This window comes from Lissotriton helveticus, chromosome 3_1 (assembly GCF_964261635.1).
Source record: "Lissotriton helveticus chromosome 3_1, aLisHel1.1, whole genome shotgun sequence".
NCBI classification, from domain to species: domain Eukaryota; kingdom Metazoa; phylum Chordata; class Amphibia; order Caudata; family Salamandridae; genus Lissotriton; species Lissotriton helveticus.
The window spans coordinates 842,037,630-842,050,616 of record NC_136061.1 but is presented as its reverse complement, the minus strand read 5'-3'; the positions used below and the strand labels follow the sequence as shown (position 1 = coordinate 842,050,616).

At 43.8% G+C, this 12,987-nt stretch overlaps 1 protein-coding gene across 1 annotated transcript; it reads left to right on the top strand.

Moving 5' to 3' along the window:
* Positions 1-2,105: 2,105 nt before the first annotated feature.
* LOC144824764 (uncharacterized) lies at positions 2,106-12,727 on the top strand. The gene is made up of 2 exons (XM_078683774.1): positions 2,106-2,278; positions 12,151-12,727. Exons 1-2 carry the CDS (start codon positions 2,106-2,108, stop codon positions 12,725-12,727), a joined length of 750 nt encoding a protein of 249 aa, XP_078539900.1.
* The last annotated feature ends 260 nt before the right edge of the window (positions 12,728-12,987 follow it).

Sequence of the window (12,987 nt, the reverse complement as noted above, 5' to 3'; positions counted from 1 at the left end):
TCTAGGATGCAGGCCTGGTTCTAGCGGTGGCCAGGTGGGCCAGGCCCACCCAAACATGAGCCTGGCCCACCCAGACATGAGCCTTGGCACTCGCAGTGAGGAGATGAAGGTCAATAGAAAATGGGCACTATAATTTAAAACGTTCCACCCAATGTTGTTTTTCTTTCTATTCTGGAACTTGGTGATTGGGCATGGGCTCTTTTTCACAGCCATCCCCAATCAACCAGCTCCTTTTAGAGAGGTGGCTTGTCATGCAGGTACAAAAGGGGCATGGCGAAGGGGACAGTTCTTTATTTAGCACTGAGTAACTTTTGCCTACTATCCTGCATGGATATTCCATTTTCTGTTCAGCCTGGAGAAAATAAGTTTGTTTATTCTGATTCACCTTTCCTGACCCTTGCAGCTGCTTATCAGATCAGGCTGTGACACAAAGTTTGACTAACTGAATAGGTGAGAGGCATGAACTGAGCGTGAATGGCTAGCCTCTACTCATAAAATGAAGGGCGACAAGACAATTTTGAATGTAATCTAATGATATCTAATGATTTTTATTATTCCTCACTATATTCTTTTTGTATGGCTAATTATTTGACAATGTTACCGGAACACATAGGCATGTTCGTATCCTGAAAGAATTGGATATGTGCTGATATCGAAGTGGTTCGAAATGTAAAGCGCTCTGACACCCAACGCAGGGTCTGGTTCGCACTATAGTAAACACGGAATAAATAAATAATTAATGTGTTACTATTTGTTTTTATTTTTAAAATCTTCACAGGCCCAGCAAGGCACATATTTTGGTGGTAGAAAAGTAGATAATTGGGTCTTGCCTGTTGGAATTTGAGGGTTTGCACTAGGTCCAGACATTGCTCTTACTTTCAAATAACTCTCCACATGCTCTGTACACACACAGAATCCATCCGTTGTATCATGGTGACTATTTGCAAGTAGATATGATGTACTCTAGGGCTTGTAGGCTACCACAAGAAGTGATACATTGGGCCCGCAGTGGCCCACCCAGATGCACTCGTGGCCCACGGGAATAACAGTTTCTGGAGCCCGGCCTGCCTAGATGCTTTTTTCCAGTTCAGGCTGGTCTGTTCCCATGAGAAACAGGGTCAAGGCTGATTTGCAAATGGCTGGGCTCAAACTGGGGTGACGTGGCAAGCAAAAAACCGATTGGTTAAACCCATATCTGTGACTGGGGATGAGTGTTTGAAAAGTTTTAACACTATGTCCATCATTTTATTTTGTGATAATACCATGCTTTAAAAACAACAGCTTCAATAAAGTGCGCCGCACAGGTAAGAATTGAGGGCAACAACAAAGCAGATGAATAATGGACTCTCTCTTATAATGGCTAAAAATAATTTGCAAAGCCAATTGGGTTGTTATGTGAGACCTATTGGCTTTTCCAATGCTTGCTGTCTTTAGTCCCTTTCAAGTATATACAGAACGGCTCCCTTTGACTTCTGCAATGAGCATATGTGTTAATGGCTGTCTGTCACACTCAAAAAATATGTATGTAAAAATAACCTCAGTCCGGACCTGCAAAGTACCTCTTAGCAGCTGACTGATGTAAACCCTATGTGCTCCATTTTATGCTCCTTTCCCGCCACTACACTTTAAGCGCCCTGACCCGAGGCAGGACGAGAGGCCATTTTGGTCACTCAAGCATGACACCGCAATGATCCCACATAGGACACACTGCAAATACAATATCTTTCCAACTAGGCCCTTCCGCACGATGTAGCACGATACCCATCTCATCTGATAATGAACCTTGGCGCCTCGAAAAGAGTGTTAAGCGCTATACAAAATGAAAATACTCGTACCAAAAGCATTCACCGTTAACAACCTTTCACATCTCTTGGGCTTCACAGGGTAATAGGAGTCTAACCTGAGACTCTTGTTATTCATATTTTATCGGGTTCAATGGCTGAATTATTTAGACGTCACTTGATGCTTTAACTAAAAGGAAAGGCTTGAACCAATCCAGCCGGCAAACGCTTACAATCGAACAATGGCGCGATAGAAAACCTACACCGGCTGCTGGGCTCCGGAACCGGCCGAGCAGAGGCGCAGCCTGCTAGGAGGACCCGGACATGTCGGAGCTGAAGAGGGGAGCGAGGCCCGCCCGCTTGCACCCCGATTTCCCAAGTGCCCCACGCAGTACAGAAACAAGGGACCCAAGCGCCTTGCCCCTCATAAACGGAAGTATGTCTGGGGGTCACCCGACCGGGAGACTGGGCTTTCCACACAGGAACACCGTCTTCAGGTGAGAAGGTCGATGGCTTCTTTATTTACAAGGCTATGCTTGATGCCACGTTGGATAGGGTGAGGGTGCCATATTGCAACAACTTTGGCCTAGTTCTAAGAGGACGACTGCTCAAATCTGCCAACAGTGAAATACAATTTTCTTTTATAGAACTATATCGAAATACACTTAAAATGGTTTAAAGAGCTTTGAGTCTCAGTTTTAGTTGTTTAACATATTAGTATACTTACCGGCCAACACTGTCCTCTCCTTTTGTTTCTCTGCTATCTGCGGGGACTTGAAAAAAAAACGTTCCAAATTAGTTTTTGGTTCGACTATTTCAAAAGACAGTATCTTCCCCCATGGTGTTTGTGACAAAAAGATCCCATCTGTCGCAGGTAATCGGGTAGGCTGGTAGGAGGAGACGAGAATCATTCTTCTGTTGCTTCAGGGACACTACAGGGCAACAGCTCTCTGAGGGTTTAGTCTTAGCTAGAGCCTTATGCATAGGTTTTCAAACGCAGCAGTTCGGACTCAGACTTTCATCCTTCCAATGTTCATAAACCTGGCTCATTGAATTACCCCAACAAGTAGACAGATCTGCTCCCCTCCTCCCCCCAGCACCTTGAGACGCTCACGAGTGAGTTGTTGAGCTTTACCAACCCTTGAGTGTTTGATAAACTTAAGGCCATTCCTTGACTTTGGTTATTCAAGTGCTACAGACATTTACCATTACCAAGGATCGTTATACCTATGGTACGTACACTCACACAAGTGAAAGTCCACAATACTCTAATGACAAGTGTCATCAACAAAGCATCTGTAACAATTTTATCATCTTAGTAGGGATCCAAGGCGGAGTGACCAGACTGAAGTTGAACAAGCATCTCACAGGTTCGACACAGATCCCTACAGCAGGTGCTTTTACCCACCAAACTCAATGTACTAGCTTCATTTTTTAACTTCAATTGTGATCTCTTGCCCACCAATAAATCTACATTTGAAAACGGTGCCTTACTTCAGTGTGGGTGCCAGTATAGATTGCTGTGTAGCGCTACACCCCTCCCACACTCGTCCATTCATTCACACCTTCTCTTGGTAACTATTGTAAGTACATGCAAATGGAGTCTATCCCTCCAACCTTGATTCATGCCGTGCATAAGCGCCGCTGTATTTTTGCCCTGGTATGTTTGAAACACACGCCCGAGTTTCAAGTATCAAATTAAAATACATTCCACACAGACCTCACTGTGACCACCAATGTGATACCAATTGTGCTCAATAAAGTGGGTGTTTGCTTGGTCGACCATCTAGAAACCACTTTGAGTCCTTGATATGGGTGGAAATACTCTCCTGCCATGCTCCTACCTCGGCATATGTGATAAAAGATGCTGTAGGCTTCTTGTACTCTACTCCAAGAGGCCTTAGCTTGACCAGATACATTCCAGTTGAGCGCGTCGTACATGGCAGAGTTAAAGTTGTGCTGTTCATGTCCTACTGGATGTGGCAGTCAGCAAATAAGGGAGAGTCAACCCCAGACGTGGACACCCCATGCCCATCAATATGACCAGTTATGACTCACCCTGGCCCACACACAGCCCGACCCACCCTAAGACTTGTTCTGAAGAAATCTGCAGAGACAACAGAGGCACCCATGCGGTGGTGAAGGGTGTCCCCAGAAAACTGAGGGAAAATGGAAGCAGTAAACAAAAGAATCATGTGTGTCAATGGGATACAGTAAATAATTGAAGATGCTTAGTGTCACGTCATGACAACCGGGTCCTCCTTATGTTCTGCCTTTACTCTGGTTTTCCACCATGCTACTCACTGGTCTGTTGCCCTAAGAGCCGCCATGGAGTCACTCATGTAACCCCAGGATGTTATTATACTTGTAGACCATATTTATTCACAATTCTGCTTTACATTTACTTTCATGCGATTCTGCCATGAAAAGTCTTGGCACCAGTATTTTGCAGTTTTCAATGCTCATCAGAAGGGCTTATACAAGCAGGGATGTTTTGTGAGTTAACATTCGCTGCTGATTTTCGGTATGATCTGCAGGTCCGGCGTTCCAATTCACCCACAAACAATACAGTCTATTGTTTGTCTAATATTAGTAAATTCAGTAGATTTAAATAGGGTGATGATAACAGCACTTAGCAATACCAGAAAAGTCGAAATAATGCATTACATAAGTACATACGTCATCATTTTATCCAATTCTTACCTGCACCGCTTTCAAGCTGGATAAGACATCCCTTTCTTTAAATAAGACCTTAACAGAATCAATGCAAAGACTAGATATTCTCAATATTAGTTTCTCTTCTGGCTGTGCTAATGCAATCCCCCACCTGACAAGGGTACCTGCACAGTGTTGCCTCATCAATGCTAGGTCTACCACCAAACATTCACAAGACCTTCACAACATAGTATTAGGCAAAGCTCCCAACTTTGTCTCCATCACTGAAATATGGTTCACCGAATGCTCATAAAATACCTTCGAGCATCTTGTCACTCAGAAGTGAACCAACATACACTTCAGGAGACCTCAAGAGTAGGCAGCTTAGCTATAATACACAGACTTACTACATCACCAAAGAAATCCATCCCGCCATCAAATCCTTCAACCTTCCCCTCCTCTAAAGAATTCATACATTCTACAGCCTCAACCTGAAAACTGCGACAATCACCCTATCTTACATCAAAGGCCATTGCCGGGGCACTACTGCCATCCATGCACTGGAGACCTCCAACTTCATCACATCCCCTGTTGTCTGGTCTACACCACCTCCTACACTGCAGTCCTCCCACTGCCTCTCAGTTCTAGCCCCAATCATTACCTTGCTTCTACTGGGACACCAATCTCAGCCTCAACCCATCATCAGATGTGTCGTCTTTAGTATTTTACCAACTCAAGCTACTCATGAAACTCTCCACTTTATATCCAAACCCACCATGTTGCATTAGTGGGCTACCTCGTTAACTCCTGCCTCGACTACTAGGGTTGTCAATACATCGGCCTGCCAGTCTAGCAACTTAACAGACTCCAAAAAGTCCAGAAAGCCGGTGTTTGCCTTGGTTATGTAATCAGAAAGAAACAACACAGCACCATACACTGAAGAAACCTCCATTGGCTACCAGATACAGACATGGTCAACTCGAAGACCCACGTCTGAGGTTCAAATGCCTCCAAGGGTCTGCTCCCTCATACCGTCAAAAGAAATGAAAATAATACACTCCTTTCAGAGACTTACAATCTAACAATGAAAACCATCTACACATGTCAAAGTGTAAATCCATAGGTAGTAGACAATTCTCAGTAACAGGGTCCCCAATGTGGATCAGCCTCCCTTAACACCTGCCCACCACCAACAACTGTCTCCCCTTCAGGAAACAGCTTAAAAGATACCACGTCTAATAGCTGGTCCTTCCCTCGATGCCTAGCCCACCTCTCCCTTCTATCTCTCTATCTAGAAGCAATTCACTTAAGCAATGCGGATTATACAAACCCCTGTAAACAATTTAATAAATCAAACAAATTGTTATTTCTTTATCTTCCTCAAGGTGTGGATACTTAAACTACTTTCACAGTCCAGGTGGCATAATATGAAAAATGAAGGGAATTTGTGAACAAAAAGAATAAACTGCAAGTGAGAAAAATATGGTTTCATCGTCTTCGCACGAGAGTCCCACCACACACCCCTGTATGAAGTCACAGTTGAACCCTAGTCACTGCAGCACAATCAGGTTTCCCAAAACCAGTACGTCCACACTCACCCCATCAACAAACTTCTCCTGTCAATTGTCCAGCAGGGTCCTTTTCCCCTTCCTGGTCCGCTTTTCCAGCACGATTTCACTCTGCCTGTGTGTGCCGACTCGTGCGATTTTAGGAGCCCAGTCCCCCTCTGTCCTTTCTTCCCCTAATGCTCCTCCCCGCTGATGGTTGGTTTGAAGGAGACCCTCTCACCACCACCTTCTCGTTTCCCTCCCAGTTGAGAACAGAACAACCACCAATGTTTTTGCATAGAGTATTTTCAATTAATCGTTTGAGGGCCTTAGAGGCCCTGAATACTTCTACAGTCTGGAGAAGCAAAGTGTCTATTTGGGAGAGAAGGAAAATAAAGAATTCATTTGTCTTTAACGCTTGTTTTTTGAGTTTCAGGCACTGTGCAACTATGGGATTTATGGAGCCTCTTTTATTTCCAGACCTGCGCAAAACAGAGTCCCTGAGTTTAGAACATACATCACAACATATCATATCTCCTATGTGGATCATCAGTCTATTTATATATTGTAAGCTGCAGTGAACTCTGCACCCTCTAGTTAAAAGAAAAAAAGGGCTACCCTACACCCCAGAGGAAGCTGGCTAATACAGGGTTTTATAGAAAGAGTACTTTCTACAGCTCAGATTCAGAATTGCTTGAAGCGTTTAAAGGTTATCAGATACCATAGAACATACCGAACTTCAAAGTCAGAAAATGTGATTTCATCACAGTAGATGTTGGTATTTCGTGCTTCATTTTGTATTGGATGCGAATCGCTGAGGAATAATTGTGCCCCTCTACCTGAGGAAGAACATCCGCATTTGTTACAATTTGTGGTCAAAACATTCACATTTGATGAGACTTAACCAGTACCAATTATTATTTGACTAAGACCTAAACCTTTTACTTTATTGAACTGTTTTTCATGCAATGTGATTAGCGATCATCACAAACAAGCTTGATCCTTGTAAATTCACCTGTTTTAATGCGCATTAGTTGTTGGAAATCATGTGCAGAGCACCCGGCGTAAAGTGCTTTAATGCCTCTTGGGGGTAGTAAGTAACACCGAGGGGCGGGGCAGCCGATTGTAGTTAATTCAGGCTACATAATAATTCCCCTATAATGCTTGACTCTTTTACACTCACATAAGACAAAACTGCTATGGGTCATATCCATCGCACCGTAGTGTACTAGTCCACATCAGTAAGCCACCCATCACCGAACATTGAACTGTCTTTGAGTAACTGAGGTCATCTGCCACATGCCACTGGTCAGCAGAGGGCTTTCATTTAGTCCATCACTGTAGGTCTGAACAGGCCTCTTAAATGTGGCCGCTTCTTAACATCTCACAATGACAGTCAGAAATGGGATGATATTGACAAAGTCTATCCCAGCAGATCTCCAACATTTCTCCCTCCGACCCATGCCTGCTCAGGACCATGAACTTTAAACAGGATATTTAATTTAATGTATTTATTTACAAAGTTTTATGTAGCGTGAAGATGACCCTAAGGGTATCTGAGCGCTTTACAAATGGTCGGGCAAACAGAAGCAGGTAGAACAAACAAAAAAACATACTTGTGAGCAGTACAAGGTGTCACCATGATAGAGGCAATACCTCAATAAACAACAAGGTCATAGCAGGAGAGTAATAACCATGGGTGTAGACACGCCATTGTATTGGTGCTCGGAGTAGAATGGAGATTGACCATCCCAATGCAGTAACTAGCTGAGTGGCATATGAGCATAATCTACACCGTAAAGGGACCCGCAGAGCTGTTATAAGCGGCCAGCTTGCTGAAAAACCTCACACTTCTTCATCACATTGCTAAGCGCTGCATACCATAACATGGTAACCACACATCGGTGGTTATCAAACATGCAATGGAAACAATTCCTACATAGGATCAAAAGAAAGACCACCCACCCTACAAAGGTGTGGCGATAGTAAGTACAACATAAATGTTGCAACACAGTAAAATATTTTATTTTGAACTTTTATAAACTTTTATTGGGTTTTGCACTGGATGGCGGTATATTCATGGCTCATTGGTCTCTAGAGCAGGATAGGAGCGTTTAGAAAGTCGTTTTCTTTTTTTATAATAAAGGTTTAACAATGTACACAGAGTCATATTAAATAAATGACTGCAGTGTCAAAATGTCCTGGAAAAACCTCCGGAACATTCATGTTTTCAATTAAGAAACAACTTTTGAGGGATGTCATTCGATTTTCCTAAAAGTTACAGCAAAATCTCAGTAGACCATAATAGGACAACAAGAAACAGAGACGCCTTTTTCACCCTAGTTAGTGGCTTGTACATTATAATACGGATTGTTTGCAGATGCTTTGGCTAGACCCAAATCGTTTTACGTTCACACTCTTTTAGAAATCAATTATAAGTTTATACCATAGTTCGGCTGTTCGGTGCATGTTTTCGAGGTTTGTCTGTAAGGTGCAGGTTATGGCTTTGAACCAAGGTGGGGGGAAATCAGCTTTCCTTTTTTGAAAGGTATAAAAGTAGTGCTAATGAGTTTGTTAATAGCCCCCATTATGGAAGCGAACAGAGATGTTTCGTTTTGTGGGTATGCTATAAAATTGGTGTATATCATATGAGAGAGGAAAAATGACAAACTAGTTTGAGGGGGTTCTAGGACAACCAATGGTTTACTGGGCTCCAATTGTGACACCCCTGGGACCGCATCACAAAACATTTCTGACTGGCGCTATTTCACGTTTTTGGCTGTAAGTTAAGTCCAAAATACCCTTTATCATCGTATTATGAAACGATTATGGAGGTGGAAATGTGTGACGAGAATGTTTGTGCACATTTTTTGCGTGCCATTTTATTTTGGTTGTGATGTGTTGTGTTGTTTTTTGTGTAGCTGAATTTTTGTGCTCTATTAGAGCAATGTGCTTTTATTGTGTTGTATCACAGTTGTTATGTTCAGTTGTTTAGTTTAGATATGTCAACATGCTTCTATATTCCCAGCCAAAAGCAGCAAATGTCTTTAAAATTCTTTTCACAATCAACCATTTACCACGGTCTATAGCTCCAGTTCCTCAAGTATTTAGGACACCAGTCTGTCCAAAATTATGTCAGAGACCGTGTCTTAAAGTAATGCCTCCAGTGCCCACTTTATGTGATTCTGTCCTGTGTGTACATTAGCACTTGTAGTGCTCATTTCACATGATATGGCCCCTGGTGCCGGAGGCCACCTTACTATTTGACTCAAAACTAAGCACCAAATACACCCCTTTAGAAATTTTCCCTCAAGATAGCACAGAACAGCAGTCCAAGACTCAAAGAGGTGGTATAGGTTAGAAAATCAGGACTCAGCAGAGATAGTAATAACACTTATTAACCCTATTGGTCTAATCAGTTCTTTCATCTTACAAAAGATCAGTACTTAATTTTTATACACACAGCTAAATATAATACATTTTAACCACCAAATTCAGATAAAGAAATACGTGCGGAGGAAACAGAGGTGCATATTTACAATGAAGTGGCAGAGTGAGGTGTTAGCCTTTATGGCTTAACACCGCACGCCGCCACTTCAGAAACGCAGGGTTGCACCATATTTACAAGAACATGGTGCAGCCCTGCGTTTCCCCCTGCGCTGGCGCTAAACTTAGCAGCCTAGCGCCAATGCAGGCACCCTTGCACAATAGTGCAAGTGTGTCTGCGTTGAGAGGAAGCTTGTTTATGTGCACTAAAGTCGCCCTTCCTGCACATAAACAATCTTAAAATGTCGTTTTGTAACTTCTATGTGTGCCGCTTAATGCAGCACACATAGAGGTTGCAAAACTGCATTTTTTTAAATGATTGTTTATGTGCAGGTTGCTACTTGCATCTGACATTTTAAGATCTTTGGCATCACAACATTTTTTGGAAAGCTAACTTTTGAAGCAACTTCTATTCTTTCTCCCTTGTCATGACAGAATTTGCCTTGGTTATTTTGCTGTTGTCATGTCCTTTCAACTGCATTCCCACGCAATTTGCCCTACATTACATAGTGACCAGTAGCGGCCGACACAAGCAAGAAGTGGTAGCCAGGTGGAGAGAGTGCAGGGGAGTGCAGGAGGAGGAACGCGGGGGGGATAAAAATAATAATAAAGACTTACCTGAAGCTGCCACCTCGCGCCTTGCTATTCCTCTACTTCCTGGTCCCAGCAGACAATGGGGCAGCATCAGAGACTCCCTGGGCAATTCCCAGGCTGCTCTCATGCTATGAGAGCAGTGTGAGCATTGGCCTGAGCAGGGTGGTTTAATGCTCGCTCAGTCACAGGAAGTCTGTGCTATTTCTCCAACACTCCAATACAGCTGGGTTGAAGAAACCTAACTGCGCATATCTGTTTGGCCGGTCTAAGACGGACGGGCAAACAGACATGCAGATAATAAAATATTGTTTTATTTTACAGCTGCTGGCTCTGAGCAAGTAGGGTTTAACTCCTCCGCCATTGCAGGGAAGCCGCCGCCGATAGTTAGGTTAGGTTAGGCTGATTTATAAAGCGCAACAGTTGCCCAGGCAAAGGGGCGTCCCGGCGCTAGAGCAAAGAGGCAACTTACAGCAAAGATTCCATCAAAACAAGCAGAAGGAAAAGCCCGAGAGACTACCAAACCTAGAGGGTTGGGAAAAGATAAGTTTCCAGGGCCCTCCGGAATGTCAGGTCGTTGTCCATACTCCAGTTGTAGACAGGCAGGGCATTCCACAGCTTAGCTGCTAGAACGCGAAAAGATCGTCCACCGGCGCTGGCCCTCTTAACCCGAGAAACAACTGCAAGGTGTTGACCTGCTGAACGAAGGCGACGGGAAGGGGCGTAGGTGGAGAGCAAGTCAGCCAGAATGCCAGGAGCTGGGGAATTTAAGATCCTAAACACAAAACCGAGAGACTTAAACTCCACCCGTTTTGCCACTGGCAGCCAGTGAAGCTGATGAATGGCAGTGGAGGTGGAGCAGCGGCGAGGCAGGCCTAGAAGAGTTCTGATGGCCACATTTTGGACTCTCTGCAGTCTCACAATCTTCGTCTTGTTGCCCCCCAGATATAGCGAGCTGGCATAGTCCAATCTTGACAGCACGGATGCCTGGACAATCACCTGTTGGCTGGAAGGATCAAAGAAACCCAGCAGGGGGTTTAAGCCTGCACAGAATGCCAAAACATGTCGCCGCTACCTTTTTAGTCTGGGCTGGAAAACTCAAGGTCGAGTCCACCCAGACCCCAAGGTTCTTCACCACCTGTTTAGGGGTGGGTGCATGGCCCAGGGTGGAGGGCCACCACTGTTCACTCCACAGCTCCCGGTCTTTCCCAACCAGCAGGACCTCAGACTTGCTGGCATGGAGCTGGAGACATTTGGCTGTCATCCACCCTGCGACGTCCGCTAAACCACTCTGGAATTTTGCAGCGTCATTTAGACATCTCTGACCTGCCAAGTGTGTTTCATTTTCACAAACAAATAGATCTTAAAGTATAATTAGTAGTTAGTTTGATAAAGGCGTTGACAAACTGTTGGTGGCCCAGAAAAGATAGGCGACTATGAAAGTGTTAGCTAAGGACTTGAGATTTTTTTTTGCCAGACTCGTCTCCTTTGGGTACACATCTGTCTGCTGCTATGTTAGAGAGTCTGAAAATCAAAATACTCCAGGTACACATCTATCTGTTGCTATGTTAGACCAGTCTAAATATTCAAATACTCCAGGTACATTTATTAAATATTTTTTGGCAAGCTAAGGCAATCAAACAGAACATCAAGATTGTGAAGCACTGTTTAGTACATTTCGTTCAAGTCTATTGATTCTTTTTGATGCAAAGAAGCAATTATTTACAAAGAGGCAATTTCCCATAAAGCGTTCTGTACCCATATTCATCTCTTCCTCCCTTGAAGAGCGTTTAGGTATCCGTAGTCATTCGTCCATGGTGTCTCGCTGTTTAGTTGACTACCAGATAATATGGTAAATTGCACTATGCATAGGCACTGCTGGGACATCTGCAGATATTTTGCATTGCATCATCTGGACATATCATTGAAGAAAGTCTGGCTAACTGTATCAAGTCTTGTGAGTATGAGCGGGTATAATGCATTTCAGTGGTATTGATTGTTGTTTCGTTGGGATTGTTCTTTGTTTGCAGATGCAGGATCACATCTGGCAAAGGCAGGCGTTATGTACTGGAGGATTTGATGAAAAACCAAAAGGGCCGCCTCCCAGGAGATCCTCCTGTTCTGCCGGCAGCCATTTGCAGGACTGCTCTAAATGGATGCCGGCCCTTAGTGTCAGCGCAAGGTGAGAGGCGAGAGGTAAGACCAGGCACAACAGAAGAGCGACGGGCCTATCTCCAGCTCTCCAGTCCCATCCGGCCAGTCTTCAGACCAGCCACTTGCAGATCAGGACTTCTCAGAAGCAAACGCCTCAACGGTGCCCAGAGGCATGTACAACTAAGGCCAGATGTGATGCAATACTCCCACCGCCCAGTGGTAGAAACCCTTTGTGTATGCGGTGTGGTGTGCATGTCACCTCGGTCCACTGCTGAGCTGCGTGCTTGGCCACAGTTCAGGAAATCCAAAACAGAGCTTCACGTGTACCTGCCCAATGGAGAATTGCCGCAATCGTACACCGGAGATTGTGAATCTCTGGATGAAGGGTTCATCGAGGAGGCAGACGCAAAGCTCTCCACACTCAGTATACAGGATGAACACCAACGACAATGAACAACTCATATAACAGAAATATCTGTATATAAGATGACATGTTCCTGATGACATCAGATTGTCAGGAGCAAGTAGAACCAAAAGCTACACACACTAGTCATATAAGAAAAACAGACTTTTTGTGAATGTTGTGATTAACCTAAACTGTGTATCTAAAAAAAAATCTTTTCAAAGAGAATGGAAATATATTTCACTTGAAAACTACTGTATTGAATCATGTCTTAATTATTGTTTTCTTATAAGAATTACACTTTTGAAAA

Excerpts from the sequence above, each read along its gene's own strand:
- LOC144824764 (XM_078683774.1), top strand. The coding sequence starts at position 2,106 with ATGTCGGAGCTGAAGAGGGGAGCGAGGCCCGCCCGCTTGCACCCCGAT. Across the intron at positions 2,279-12,150 it reads CACAGGAACACCGTCTTCAG|ATGCAGGATCACATCTGGCA; the intron begins GTGAGAAGGTCG and ends CTTTGTTTGCAG.